General features: G+C 44.7%; 1 protein-coding gene across 1 annotated transcript in view; it reads right to left on the bottom strand.

Moving 5' to 3' along the window:
- Positions 1–15,902, bottom strand: part of ZNF775 (zinc finger protein 775) — a 32,250-nt gene that overhangs the window by 4,686 nt on the left and 11,662 nt on the right. The window contains exons 3-4 of the mRNA XM_006861297.1: positions 5,342–5,412; positions 4,450–5,309 (exon numbers count right to left, since the gene is read on the bottom strand). Coding sequence (XP_006861359.1) covers positions 4,450–5,309; positions 5,342–5,412 — 931 coding nt within the window. The remainder of the gene's footprint in view (positions 1–4,449; positions 5,310–5,341; positions 5,413–15,902) is intronic.

Here is a 15,902-nt window from a genome sequence, read left to right as displayed (position 1 = left end):
CAATCTTTTCTCCATTGCTAAGAATGTTGTTTACTGGTCCAGTGGTGAGGATTTTTGTTTTCTTTACATTAAGATGTTATCCATACCAAAGGCTGTGCTCTTTGGTCTTCATCACTAAATGAAGGTAGGGCAAAAACAAAGGGAAACAGTTGAGCTCAGGAATGGGGGCACGAAGAAGAGGCCTCCACTCTGTTGGATAACCCATGTGCAGGTGTGCAAGGAGGGGCAACCTCAGACTGGTGGGAGGGTGGGGCTCTGAGTGCAAGACTGTACCTGCTCCAAAGTTCCCCTTTCCTTGGTATTAAAATCCAGATATGAGATATGAGAGCAATTCATCCAAACCCTAATTACTGGACACTGGGGACATTATCTGTATGGGGAAAATGCAGTGAGGCAGAGGCAGGGAGACACAAATACTGCACAAGTAGTATTCCAGTTGTGCTATTTACTTTATATAGGCTACCTGCCCAGGGTTCCACACCTAAAGTGTCAGAGCCCTAATTTACCCCCGGAACTGTCTGACTCTATCCACTATTTCCAACAAAAATGGAAGCTCTTTCTAGCATTTGGACTTGGGGTAAGATGTGAGGGGAGACAGTAGTTCTAACTTCTTGGCACTGGGAGCATCATGCCTTCCAGGTCACATTGTCCAATTGTTTTTATTGCCATCATGTCAGTTCGAATCATAGTGACCCTATGTAGGGTTTCTGAGGCTGCCAATCTTTATGGAAGCAAAAAGCCTCACCATTCTCCCTCAGAGCAGCTGGTGGGATCAAACCTCTGTTCTTGTGGTTCAAAGTCCGGTGCTTATCCTACACTCCAAACACTACTAACCATGCTGAGTCTAATTTCTTTTAAAACTCAACTCCTTTACTGTGTTGTTGTTAAGTACCATAGAGTCGGTTCCGACTCATAGTGACCCTGCACAGAGTTTCCGAGGTTACAAATCTTTATGGGAGCAGAAAGCCTCATCTGTCTCCCGCGGAACAGTTTTTGAACTGCTGACCTTGAGGTTAGCAGCCCAATTCATAACCACTACGCTACCAGAACTCCTTTACTGTACTACCAACATTTTAGGTGCTGATTTTCATTGCACACCTGCACCTGGCCATGGGTGAGACAGAAATCCTTTAAGTCTTGATTTATTTGTGGTTGTTTTCTGTTCCCCCGTACAGCCCCTTAATCTCAGCATGCCCCCTATTTTTGGACTGTAACTAGTCTGAACTTCTCTAATTTAATAATATGCCTTCTCCTTCGTATTCAGACCTGGTTTCATGATTTTAAAAGGGAAAGGGATGAAGACCCATGTGGGCGTTGCAGTGCTCAGTGAAGTTGGTGGCTGTGACAGTGGAAGAAGCTAACAGGAAGCCTGACACCTGACACCAATTGTGGCAACCTTGGTAGACATATCACACCATCCCCAACCCCTTCACCTAGGGTGTCAAATACCAACTTCATCCTAGTGAGATTAGATAATGGGTTAGACCCTGTGTAGGGTGTCCCAGGCTGTGTGAACATACAGTGGTTTCTTCCAGGGGCTCCTGGGTGGGTGTCTCACCCACCTCAGTATTAGGGTCAGCCTGGTCACCTTGGAACCTCACACATCTGTCTCTGAGAGGCCAGTCCCTGGTATCAGGGAGTGGCACGCTGATGAATTTGCATGGGGAGCCAAAGCTGCACCATTAAGCCCCAAGTCCCACACAGCTGTGTGATTGATCATCATTAAGCAGGTCACTTATGGAAGATGACATTCCCACCTACGGAATTCTCCAGATTCTGTCCAGAGGGCTCTGTCCTGCCAGCTCAAGATGAGTGACACCATGCATGAACCCATGCAGGTGAAAGTGGGTCTGGATGAACCTCAGACACTCAGTCCCCTGGCAGGCAGGCAGGCAGGCTGGGTAAGGGCAACTTCAGAGAGCCAGGGAGGTATAAGGGGTGGGGCTGATCAGACGTGCTGAGTGATCCTACAGGTGTAAACACTGACCCCCTATTCCAGCTCAGCTCTTGATGGTCAACTGGGCAGGGCATGGGACAAGGTATTGGAGGATGGGTTATCAGATGTCAGACCATGGAAGGATGAGGGGTACAATGCTGTATGGGAACTCTGAGTTTTACGCAGCCCCTCAATGTGTACTTCTGGGAGGCCACAATAATTAGAGCTTTTGCCAAGTGGAAAAGCTTAAACGAGATCTGAATGAGTGACAGACGTCAGCTGAGTCCCAGCCGCTGCCAGTGAAGGCAGCCCGGGATCCAGAGGACTGGGCCATCTCCCTCCTACAGGTCACACTGAATCCTGCACCCTCTGCCAGACTCTCCTCCATCTGGGAAGACCTGGTCCAAGACCATGGCCTGCTTGAGAGCCCTGGGTCTTCTGTAGGTGGCCAGAGCCATGGTGACCCTGCCTTGAGAACATGACCACTGGGTGGTTGCAAGTTAAGGGGATAGCGGAGAGACGATGATTACTTGACTTAGAGAAAAGAGAACACTACCCCACACCCCCCTCCAAACACATATATACACACATGCCACATACACACATACCACACACATGCACACACATATACACACACATACACCCATATACACACACACCACACACATACCACACACACATACACACACATACCACAGACACCACACACATACACACATACCACACACACACATACATACCACACACACCACACATACACATACCACACACACCAAACACACATACACACACACCACACACACATAGACACACATACACACATACCACACACATACACACACATACATGCATACCACACACATACACACACCACACACACATACACACACATACATGCATACCACACACATGCACACACCACACACACACACACCACAATACATGCACATACCACACACACATACATGCACATACCATACACATACACACACCACACACACATACCACACATAGACACACACACACATAAACACACACATGGGGCCGGAGTCACTATGCTCACAAAAAGGCCCCTTTTCTGTCCTGGGGCCAATGGGTGGGTCCCTCAAACTCACAGACCCAGGGTAGAGGGAATTGGAAAGGACTGCAGACCACATGTAACTGACAAGACTTCATTTTCTCTCAAAAGCCCTGGGGCTGCACACCTATGGATGCAGTAGCTCAAAAGAGGGAACAAATCCTTACAGCAAGAATCATTCCCACCCCCTCCACACACAGAGTAGACAAGGGATGGGCAACTTGGACATTGGCTACCCAAAATGGGGGGTGGGGGGGCTGCAAAGGCAAGAAGTGACTGGCTTACAAGCTTTCAGGAGGGAACCTAGATCCAGAGGGCCTGGAGGAAAGTAGAATCTCCAGTGAGTAGCATCCAATCTGAATAGGCGGGGCTGATGCAATGAAATGTAGACGGGTCTCTTGTGATACAATAGTGAATAATTGTTATCAGGACTGATTGTGAGGGTCGGAAATGTAAAGGTAGACATTTTATAGCAAGGAGGGGCGTGATTAACTTTTCAGTCTAGGAGCGGAGGTCCCTAGGACCATCAAGGGAGAAGAGCAGAGAGTGGGACTCTACCCAGAGAAGCAGTGATGCCTGAAATGGAGGCAGAGATGATGATGTGGAGCAATGGAGCTGATGGAGACTTTAGATCCAGAGAGGGAGAGGGGCTGTGTGCTGACGACTGGGGGGTACGGGGGAAGGATTGCATGGAGGGGACTGTAACCATGGCAATGAGACGATATTTGATAGAATGAATATAAAACTAATGTTCTCCCATGTAAACTATCACATAATTCACAATAAAACATTAAAAAAAAAAAAAAAAAGCCCTGGGGCTGGTGAGGGGCCCAGTGGGACAGGCACAGGGACAATCCCCAAGCTACCAAACTTCAGCAGAGATCACCAACGTATGCCTTCGCCCTACCACACAGGCCCAACTGAGGTCAAGTCCCCTACACACAACAATGGACAGTGAGACACCCAGGCTTGGAGTCTCATCTAAACTTTCCTTCTTCCAAAATATCTGTCCAGTGGCCACTAAGCACCCAGCGCTGCTCTGGGCACTGGGGCTATGCTGACCCCTCTCCAAACAACTCTGGCTTCCAGTCCATGGTTCTCAGAGTGACTGACAACCTGAGTCACATCTAACTAACTTGCATCTCTGTTCTACCCGCCAACTTCCGCCCTTCCTCCCTGGGGTGCCACCTGAGGGGTACACTAGGAGGCTTTTGGCCCAGCAGAGACACACCAGGTTCCAGGGACAGAAGGCCTGGTCTTCCCGGCTCCTCTCATCTTTTCAGTTCCTGATCTCAAGCCTAAATCTAAGGCGCTTGCCTTTGATGGCGTCTGACCCTGGGGCTCACAAAGCCCCCAGCCATCCAACAGGAAGTACATCCCGCTGAGCCTCAAAGCATCTCATCCTTGGGACAGGGGACAGGGGCCAGGACTCCACGATGTTTGAGCAAGTGTTGTTTTTGTCGGAAGCTGCGCCCACAGGCAGTGCACAAGTAAGGCCGCTCTCCCGTGTGGTTGCGCCGGTGCCGCGTCAGGTTTGGCTTTTGGCTGAAGCGCCGGCCACACTCGGGGCATGGATAAGGTCGCTCGCAGGTATGGATGCGCTGGTGGATGTTCAGCGAGCACCACCAGGAGAAGCTCTTGCCGCACTCACTGCAGATGAATTTACGAGGCTGGCCAGGTACAGAGGTCATAGCCACTGAGCCATGAGAAGCCGGCCTGCCCCACCACCGGGGACAGGGCCTCAGCCAGGCCCACTTGGGGGATCCTTGCGGCACTGGCAGGGGTGAGTAAGACTGGTGGGTCACCGTGGCTCTGAGGTGCTTCTGCCCCGCCAACTGGCAGTCTCGGGCGTAGGCGCGCTGGTGAGTGCGGAGGCCCACCTTGTGTGGGAAGCAGAGGGCGTTCTTCGGACAGGCGTGGGAGGCAGGGCTCCAGTGCGTCTTCTGATGCTTGAGCAGGTGCTGTTTCTGGCTGAAGCGACACACGCAATCGGGACAGGGGTAGGGCCGCTCGCCCATGTGGTGCCGCTGGTGCCGAGTCAGGTTCGGTTTCTGGCTGAAGCTCTTGCCGCACTTGCCACAGAGGTACGGTTTCTCCCCGGTGTGGGTCCGCTGGTGGATCTTCAGAGATGACCACCAGCTGAATCTCTTCCCACAATCCGGGCACACAAAGTGGCCCTCAGGAGTGGTGTGTGGGGCACTCGGTGAAACGGGGGCTGCTGAGGGAGCCTGGCCTGCCAGACCCCCATCCTTCTCAGGGACAGGGTCCCACCTTGGACCCTCAGTCTCTTCTTGTCTTGGCATGGTACCTTGTCTCTCCGAGAGCACAGCCCCCGGGGTGCCAGTGTCTGCAGCAGCCACTCTTGCTTCTCCTGCTTAATCTTCATCCCCAGCCCCTCCTGCCAGAGGCAAAGGGAAGAGAGGATAGGAAGAGATTACTTACTATTCCAGACTGTCACTGCAGGATGGGAGCCAGAGAACAGGCCAAGATGGAAGGAAGTGGCAAGGAGAGGAAAGAATAGAAATACAGTGAGGTGTCAATCTGCACATCCTCACCTCTGACAACCCCTCCCCACCCAAAAAATAAATAAAACAACCCACAGGGTTTCCCATGATCACTGTCAGCTTTCATAATTTGCAGGACTCAGAAGTCAGAACACTATACTGAGGATCACAGTTTTATTACAGTAAAAGGAGACAAACCAGAGAGAGAGGCCCAAAGCGTGAGGTCAGGGAAGATTCCTAAATACAAAGCTCTGTGCCCCTGAGCTCACTCAAGCATTGATATCATGAGTCTGTACAGAGGACTGATTGGATCAGCTTCAGCCATCTCACCCCCCGATAGGGCTGATATCACATGGCTCTAAGTCCCAGCCCTCGAAGCACATGATTAGACTCCTTGGTGTGTCCCAAACCCACCCAAAACTATCAGAGTCACTTCATTAGCATGGTCCAAAAGGCCCACCATGAATAATCATTTCCCTCAAATCACTTGGGAACTTTCCATTGTCTCAGTGTCCCAGGGCTGCCATAATGAAATAGCACAAAGAACGTGGCTTTAAAGAACAGAAATTCAGTTTGTCACACTTCTGGAGGCTAGAAGTCCAAATCTGGGGTACTAATTTCTGTCTGTAGGCACTGAGGGGGAAAGTACTCCTGGTCTCTTTCAGCTTCTGTAGTCTCAGGCATTTCTTGTCATCTTTAGCTGATAAACGAACCTTCCCCTGTGCATACCTCCCTTTTTATCCAACACCATTCTGAAGAGATCAGGACTAAGACCTACCCTACTGCAGTACAACTGTGTCTGATGCAAATAATCACAAAAGAACAATCCACTTTCCCCAAACAAGGTCACATTCAAGGGTTAAGACTTCAATATATCTTTTTCTTTGGGAAAGGGACACAGTTCACTCCATAACACTGTGACCTGGGTCCCCTACCCCAAATTCAGGACCTACACATGTGCAGAATATATCCACCTGATCCTAGCATCCCCGAAAGTCTGAACTTATTTTACCATTATCTATAAGTCCCAAAGCTCATCATCTAACTCAGGTATGGATGAGACTCTGGGTATCCTGGGGCTAAATGCCTCTCCATCTGTGAACCTGTGAGACAGGAGATATAAGTTATCTGCCTCCAAAGGGCAATGGTTAGGAAGACATAAGACAGATATTCCACACCAAATAGAGAAATTGAAGGGTTGGGAGTGATGGGTACCAACTAAGTCCAAAATCTACCAGGGCAAATTCCGTTAGATTTCAAGACTTGGACAGAATCCTCTGTCCTCCAGATACATCTAGATGGTGCTCCTTTGGTCGTGAGAAGCCTCATTCTCTTGGTCCAATGGAACTGCAGGAATCAGAGTTTTCCTTCATTTAGTTTCATATCTGTCCCCATAAGTCGAAACAGGACCATTTCTGCTGAGATCGTTGGTTGTATATAGGTCACAGGCCTAACCTCTTAAGAAAACAGATGTCCTAATATATTCATGGTGTCCTCTACAGTGCATAGTTTAAAAATTTGTTACAAGAGAATGTCCCAAATCTTCAGATTTTGGTTCTTTTTTTTCACAATGCATTCCTTAATTTCTCTTTCTGTCTGCATTTTATTATAAGCAGCCAGAGACATCATGCTTGGTAAAGTGGAGGGTCAGTTAAAACGTGGAAGGCTCCCAACAAGATGGATTGGCACAATGGAAGCAGCAGTGGTTTCACACTAGCGGGCAGTGTTTTGTTCTGTTGTGCATAGTCTGGCTATGGATGGATACCAAGAAGCTAGGAGACTGGGGACTTTAGACCCAGAGAAGGAGAGGGGCTATGTGCTGACAACCAGGGGGTGGAGGGCAGGCTTGCAGGATATACCCTTTGGTTGGTTGATGATGCATGGAGGGGATTGTAGCCATGGCAATGAAACGATATATGATAGGATGAATGTAAAGCTAATTTTCTCACATGTAAATGATCACATAATTCACAACATTAAGAAATTTTTAAAAAGAAACTAGGAGAAACTATGCTGCATCTTAAAGACAGTGCTTAGAAATATCAGCTAAATATCTAAGTTCATCACTTAAAAGTTATATTTTCCAGAAAACACTCAACATAATGTGGCCAAGTTCTTTGCCACTTATAACAACCATCACCTTTTTAATATTCACATTTCTAGCACCATTTTGCTCATGACAACTCTCCTCTATTTCTGAGCCATCATCAGAATTGCCCTTAATGGGCCATGTTTCTACCAACAGTGTCTTCAAAGCAATCTTGACTTTGACTATCAAATGCTTCAAAACTCTTCTAGCTTCTACTCATTGCCCAGTTCCAAGCCCACTTCCACATGTTTAGGTATCTGTTAGAAGAACACCCTAAATCTCAGCACAAAATTCTGTATCCTAGGGTTATGTGACGGTTAAGTACATGCATCAATTTTGCTCAGCTATGATTTCAGGGGTTTGGCCAGACACTGGACTTGGTGGTGTGATGTGATGAACCAATCAGTTGAAAGGGGAGTTCCTGTGGGGGTGTGGTCTGCTTCTAGGATATAAATGGATATTTTGGCTGAGCCCAGAGCTTTCACTCATCTCTGTACTCTTCTCATGCCTAACCTCTGGATCTGGAGGTGTATGCAGACTTGGATTCGCCAGTCCCCACAGCCCAATGAGTCAGCAGAGGCTTCCAGTCAGCTGCATGACCTATAGATTTGGGACTTTCCAGCCCCCACAACTGAAGGAACCATTTACTTGTAGTAAATGTCTACCTATATTTATATATGAGGGGGCTTCCAAAAATTCAGGGAAAATTCCATTATTTTTCAGTTCCATTTTTTCTACAAACTTTTTAAAGCCCCTCATATATATGTTGTGGTGTTGTTCAGTGCAGTCATTTCCAACCCACAGCAACCTTGAATAGAGTTTCCAAGGAGTTAGCAATTCAGTGCTCATCTTACAGCATCTCACCAGGACTCCCCCATATATATAGGTCTCAATGGTTTTGTTCCTCGAAAGAACCCATAAATACCAGAATCAGCAGTTTTAAAGAAAACAAATTCATTTTCTCACAGTTCTTAAAGCTAGACTAGATGTCCATCCAAGTTCTGGGTGTCAGCAGGATGTTTGTTCTGCCTCTGTCAAATCTAGAGGGAAGTCCTTTCTTGTCTCTCTCAGCTTCTGTAGCTTTGGGTGTTTCTCAACTTATAAAATGAGACCACTCAGAAGGGTTCAATACGGGGAGCGACTTGGCTTCTGCTGTTGGACACGGTCCCAGCAGGAGAAACATCATGCAAAGCAGATAATTCTCAGAAGCTGGCCTCTATCTTCCCTTCAAGTTAACTCTGAATTCACTTGTAAAAATATACAATATTGCCATATTCACAGCCTTTACTGTGAGCTCTGCAAACCTTGGGGGGAAAAATCAGTCTAGCAACAATGATCTCAACTTCAGTAGTTTGAATTCAAAGAGAATTGTATAAATTACTCCCTTTCACAGAAAACCTAAGTACAAAGTAACTGCCATTTATGAAACCACAAAAGCAGATAACAAATTAAAGTCAAGCTGACCGACCCCTATAGACCTCACCACAATCAGTCACCAGCCAGAATTCACAAACCCCTACATACAAGCCCCTGCGTAAATAGGCAGAAAATAATGAACTCAAGTGAAGGGTAGTTTTAACTTGATAATCTACATTTCCTGCAGCAATTAGCCAGGTTGGGCTTTATGCCACATAACTTCAAAAGAAAGAAACATAAAAATACTGTTATCAAGCAATTTAATGAATACTTTAGAAAACCAAACAAGTAGATGTTAATAATACTTTTACTATGAAAATAGTAGTACATTATGTAGAAGATTGATAATTAGTTAGTAGAAATAATAAAGTAGTGCAAGCATTGATGATTAATAGAAACTTATGTTACTAAGAAGATGTAATCAAAGGTCTGATAAGTAGAAATGATTTGTGTAAAGTTTGACTTAATCTTTTAGTGGAAACAAGAAGAAACAATTTATCACTAACTTGGGAGAGAAGATGAAAGTCAGTTTGAACATCACAGAAATATTTTTGTCAAAGTTGTCTAATGACCAGGTGTAGGAATGTTGTGATAAACTGTGTAATAATTCAAGGAAAGATCAAAGTGTCAATTCATTATGTACCGTGTAGTTTTAAGTATAAAAATAAAGACTTGCTGAGCTGGGCCAGAGAGTGAGAAAAAGAGAGCCCCATCAGCCAACTAAGCAGAGGCTCCTGATCGCTTTCATTTTCGCCAGTTCTGCGTCTCCTCTCGTGTCCCCAGCCTACTCTGATATGACCTCATTTGGCTCAACTGATAACAAAAGAAAAAGTCTTTTCCCTAAAACAAGGTGATGTAATTGATGTCTTCACCCGTGGACAGAAGAAGCCATAATGGAAAAGGTGTGCTGCGCACACAAAAGAATACAGACAACATCACTGTATCACTCCATTCAGATAGTTTGATAACTTGGGAATCAGAATGATGACTCCCTTCATAGAAGGCACTATGATAAAAGGGACCATGGGAGCTTCTGGGGTCCTAGGGTGTTCTTTCATTTTCTGGTGCTGGTTACATGGAATGTACACTTTATAGGCACTTACAGATTGTGTGAAATATGTACTTCCCTGTATGTGTGTTATACTTCTCTTAAAATGTTCTGGTGTGGCGCTGTAGCATAAACACTGAACCGAAAGGTATGTTTGAATTGTAAAGTCGGTGGTTCAAAATTACCAGCTGCTCCTTGGAAACCCTATACAGAGTCACTGTGAGTCAGAACCGACTCCATGGCACTTAACAACAACAACAAAGTAAAAGGGGAGCTCTGGTGGCCCAGGGGTTAAGTGGTCATCTGATACCCTAAGTTGACAGCTTGAAGCCACCAGCCACTCCACAGGAGAAAGATGTGGCAGTCTGTTATCTAACTAAAAACAAGCAAGTGGAATGAAATCGTTGTATACAAAGAAAAAGGGAAAATTATCAACAATGAATGCCATTATCAAAAAGACAATAAAGTAACTCCAAAGGAAATGACTCAAGAGTAAGCAGAAACCAGGTCTACATAAACAAAGTAGAAGAAATGGAAAAGCAACCCAAAGCCCCAGTTCTACAATGGGTACCAGACCCCATCCTGTAAACACGTTAGCCTCAACTGCAAGGGAATGGTTAGGCCCAGTTTACACATGCTGTAAGCAAATAAGAGGAAAGGGAAGGACAGCTGTCTCCAAGGCTAGCATCCCTCCAGTATCAAACCAAGACGAGAATGGTGTGGGGAGGGAGGGAATTAGAGGATTGTTGCTCTTATGAGCATCAATTATTTTTTTGATTGGCAAAGCATTTTCAGCAGTATTAAAGTAATACTAGCTCACGGCCTTGCTGATATTCTATCCTAGTAAGGGTAAAGATGGCTCAATAGAATCCATGACATTCCTTGTTAAAAACAAAAACCCTAACCCCAGTTCACTGTTGTTCCTGCTGTTGGTATTAAGTACCATCAAGTTGGTTCCATCTCATAGCGACCCTGTATAGGGCTCCTGAGGCAACACTGGTAACCTTGTGATTAGCAGTACTTACTCTGCCATACCACTCCAGGACCCAAAAGTTATATGATAAAATTCAACAGCATTTCTGGAAGGAAGAGGTAAAAAGGGAAGGGGTGAGGAAGAAGGAGGAAACTAGGGATGGAAAGACATTGTCTTAGGTTGACAAACGATTTGGACTATAAAACTACAGTGAATGTAGTAACCCAAGGTCACAGTTGGTAAGGAGGCAAGGAGGCTCACCATCAATGTACCTGAGGAACTAGCCAAAGAATCAGGATATAGATTTAGATATATTCATATATACACAAGAAGACTTCAAAAAGTTGAAGGAACAATCCCATTGCCTTTTAATTCCATGTTTCCACTAACTTTTGGAAGGCCATAGAGTCCTGATGTGGTGCTATACAGTAAGTATTGGACTACAAACCACAAGGTCAGCAGTTCAAACTCACCCCCTTCTCCTCAGACACCGTATACAGGGTCACGAGGAATTGGAACCGACTTGACAGCACTAAACAACAATAACATATGAAAAAACAAAAAAACAGAAAATTCTCATTTGCTAATGATTATTAACCTGGAATGTGCAAGACTATCTACTAAGTATAAGAACTAAGTGTAAAAGCATTCAACAAGATTGTAATATACAAAGACATGCAAGAATTAAGTTTCTTTTTTAATGACAATAAAAGCTATAAAATGACTAGGAATAAACATAATAAACATGCAAAACTTATATACAGAAACTATTAGATTTTACTAAACATAAAAAAACATTTTTATGATAAAAACATAAACAAAAGAACAAATATCTCATATTCCTAGATGAGAAGGCAAAGATCTTCATTCTAAAATAATGTTTACATCCAGATTAATCACACAGACAAAAGTTAAAGTGAACATGGAAGAATTTGGCTTCTGAAATGCTAAAAGTCACAATCAGTAATTCAGATATTATAGAATACACACAATAGACAAGCAGGTCAATGAAACAGACTAGAGGCCACAAACAACTTATGGTAGTTTGATACATGATAAAAGGTGGCATTTCAAATCACTGAGGAAAGAGCTATTCATTGGTTGGGAATGATCTTTTTGGGATTTAGTGCAGTGAAATGGATTTCTTTTATATGGCCTTTCTTGCCATGATCTTTTAACTCCCATCAAATGACTGGGTGGGATGATGCAAATAAGGTGTCTGGCACCCTTGTGGTGGTGGGACCATGCAAAGAAGGTATATGGGAACTCTACCAAGGAAATATGGAGACTGATCCGTTTTGCTTAAAATGAGCCTTTGCAGAGGCAGAAAGGAGGGACATCACTACCATCAAAAAGAGCTGATAGCGGAGCATGTCTTGAACTTGAAAGGACCCAGGAGACAGAGAGCTGTAAGACTGGGGACACAGGGCACTGGCACGAGACAGCTCAGTGCATTTCCCAGCGCACAAAGTGAGATGGCTACCTTGGCCATGATGATCCATGGAGCAAGAGTTGAGCGCTTTGGGGCTGGCGGCTTGCTGGTAGATGGGGTGCCTCCATGCTTTGGCAGATCTAGACTCCCTGACTCACAGCCACAGAGCAAGAGATCTCCGAGTGCCTTTGAGCCAAGGCTTACTGGCAGAGTGGGGTTCCTCCAGACACTTACTGATGGAACCCAAACCTGTGGGGCAGAGCTGAGAAGCTGCCTGATTGCTTAGTTGTTTCCGCTCCTGCACTGTAACCCATTACTTCCCTAACCCTAAGAAAGTCCCTAACCATGAGTATTGTCTATGAGTTCTCTGTGGCCATTCCAACAAATTATCAAACCCAGTAGAGAAACAGAGAATGGGATGGAGGGCTGGTGTCAGAATTGGCATAAAGGTTGTCATAAAGGTATGTCTAACTTTCACCTCATGGGAGTCAACCTTAGGTTATTGGTCTTGATTCTCCTTTCCCATTGTGAAATGAGAGGCAGCCAGATGTCCACTTGCACCATTTTTACAGTTCAAAGGCCCACATCACACCTGTTAGGAATTGTCTCCAGAAACTGTGGCTGTGATCCTGTTTTGCAATAGGGCTTTCTTTGTGATGCTAATTGGGTCAACCCAAATAGGGTGGGAAGTAAACTAATCACTTCTTGGTTATAAAAAGAGCAGACTAGACAGACATCAAAGAATGTCAAGGAACTTACAGGACTACTGTCATGGATTGACTTGTTTGTCCCCCAAAATATGCACCAACTTGACTGTGTCAGGGTTCTCCGTGGTTTGCAGTTATGTAATCACCCCCATGATATGATCAGCCCTGAGCTGATGTTATTTTATGTGTTGTAAATCCTCACTTCCATGATTTCAATAAGGCCAGATGAAATCTACATGGTTGCGTTGTATCTTCAGTCTCTTACACCTTCAGGAGAAGATTGATTACAAGGAATTCTGGGACAACAGATGAAAGGAGACAAGCCCCTTTTCCCAGGGCTGGCATTCTGAACTGTAAGAGAATCCATTTCTATCTGTTAAAGCCCCCACGTGTGGTATCTCTGTTACAACCGCCCCAGAGAACTCAGATAACACTCCTGACAAGCACCTCACACTACAGTTACACCCAGAATTAGCAGTCCTAGCCTCCTAACCTGTCAGATGAGAAATTCCTGTTCTCTAATGTCACCTACTTGCTACAGCTGAACTAGATCACTGAGACAATACTATTTATAAAAATTAAATACAGATGTAGTTTCTATTGTCGTTGTGAAGTGCAGCTGAGTCAGTTCTGACCCATAGCGACCCTGTATAGGGTTTCCAAGGAGCAGCTGGTGAGCTGGGACTGCGTTGACCTTGCAGTCTGGCCCATTAACCCACAGCACCCCACCAGGACACCTAAAGATGTATTTACGTGCTGATTAAAGAACTACACATATTAGAAGAATGAAAAGGATTTATCTACAACCTAGAAAGATTTTTTTAAAACTTCTTGAACAAGACATAACATTTTAAAAAACTAAATTTAAAAACACCCGTATGACAAAAAGATCCCATAAACACAAGTAAAATCGAAACAACAGTGCAGGGCAGCATTTTCCAGTAGAGCGTTCTGTAATAGGAGAAATGAACTGTCCAGTGTGGCTGCCTCGAGCAACATGTGCTTACTGAACACTTGAAATGTGGCTAGTACAAATAAATATATTTTTTATTTAAGATAATTCAAGTCTAAATTTCAATTTCCATACAACTAAGTGACTAGTGTCTACTGGGCTGGACAGCAGAGTTCTAAGAGAAAACAGTCCAGGTTTTTAATGGGCAGAGAATTAATCTCCAGAAAATACAAAGGTAAATAAAAAAGTATTGCTACTCGGATCCCAGTTCATACATGCATGGGTTTATTTCAAACAAAACATTTTTTAGCATGCCTGTCTGCAGACACATTCACTCATTAATACACTTGTCTTAGCCTCATTAGGGTGCCTTCAAAAATAAAGGTCCAATTACAACTGTGGTTTCTAAGGCAATCTAGTGGGCCAGTTAAATTCAAGGCACAGGTCAGTTTACAGTTACGGTGATTGAAATTCCAAAACTGATTTCAATGTGGTAATCTTAATAGACTTTCTAGAAGTGCACTGGATAATCGTGGAGGCTTAGATGAAGTTTCCATAAAATTACAAAGTGCCCTGATGAGTTAAAGGTCAGGGAAACTATGCCATAGAAGTTTTTCCCCCTAATAACTGCACACCTGCTCACTCAAGGGTAGCCTGTGAGAATTCTGTGGGGACACTTTACTCCACTCATCCGACAGCCCTGGCACTGCCCCTTCAGACATCTTTTTGTTCCCCAAACTCAAAGACTATTTAAAAGACAATTAGAGTTCCTTGAAGATGCCCTAACTGCCATTTTGGCATGGTGTGAATCCGAGCACAGAATTCTTTTGGGAAGGGGAGAGAGATGTACAGGATGTCAAGAAACAATAACGTTGTATTTTGGTACTTTTTATTGAATAATTCTATGACTTTGCAGCATTCTTGTTGATTTGTCCATCCTGGTGTGGTGCTGTGGGATAAGCATAGACCTCAAGGTAGGTTTGAACCGCGATGTTGGTGGTCAGAACTCACCTGTTACTCCTCAGAAACCCTACACAGGGTTGCTCTGAATCAGAACTGACTCGATGGCATTTAACAACAAAAGTATTTTGAAGTAATGATTTAAATTGTATATTGGCAGCAACTGGTTATCCAAGTATGACGAGTTTAATTGTGTTTCTTCAGATGCACGAAAAAGCGGGAAGGCAATAGGTGTCCCTTCAGTGGTCAGCAGCAAGTCTAAATCTGTCCCCAGGGTCACTACCTGCCCTCCCTGGAACTGAAGGCCACAGAAGGTCAGAACCATGTTCTCTCACCTCCACTGGCTAAAGGGTGTGGTGAGAAGATAAAAGGATTGTGTGATTTTGACCTTGCGTACTCCCTGGGGCCCTGAAACTTGGGAATGCTGGTTGCTGACCTTGTCAAGGATGTCTCTCATGGATTCAATTGTGACCAGTATGATGTAATTATCCTCCATTTTATGATCTGATCTAATGATCCTGTATGTTGTCAATCCTAACGTGGTGTGGGGCTGTAGGACACACACTAGACTGCTAACTGCAAGGTCAGCAGTTTAAACTCAGCAGCCACTCCCTGGAAACCCTGTAGGGTCTATAAGAGTCAGAACCAAATCACTCAATAGACACGTAACAACAACCATGATATTAATTAGACAGGATTAGAGGCAGTTATGTTAAAAAGTAGCACCTAAATATCTACTGACTACCAAGCACGAGGGCTTCTATCATGGAGGGCGGCAGTTAAACGATGTGCGAGAACTGCGCAGAC

Source organism: Chrysochloris asiatica, unplaced genomic scaffold, assembly GCF_000296735.1.
Source record: "Chrysochloris asiatica unplaced genomic scaffold, ChrAsi1.0 scaffold00041, whole genome shotgun sequence".
Lineage (NCBI taxonomy): Eukaryota > Metazoa > Chordata > Mammalia > Afrosoricida > Chrysochloridae > Chrysochloris > Chrysochloris asiatica.
This window is presented reverse-complemented; position numbering and strand designations above follow the sequence as displayed.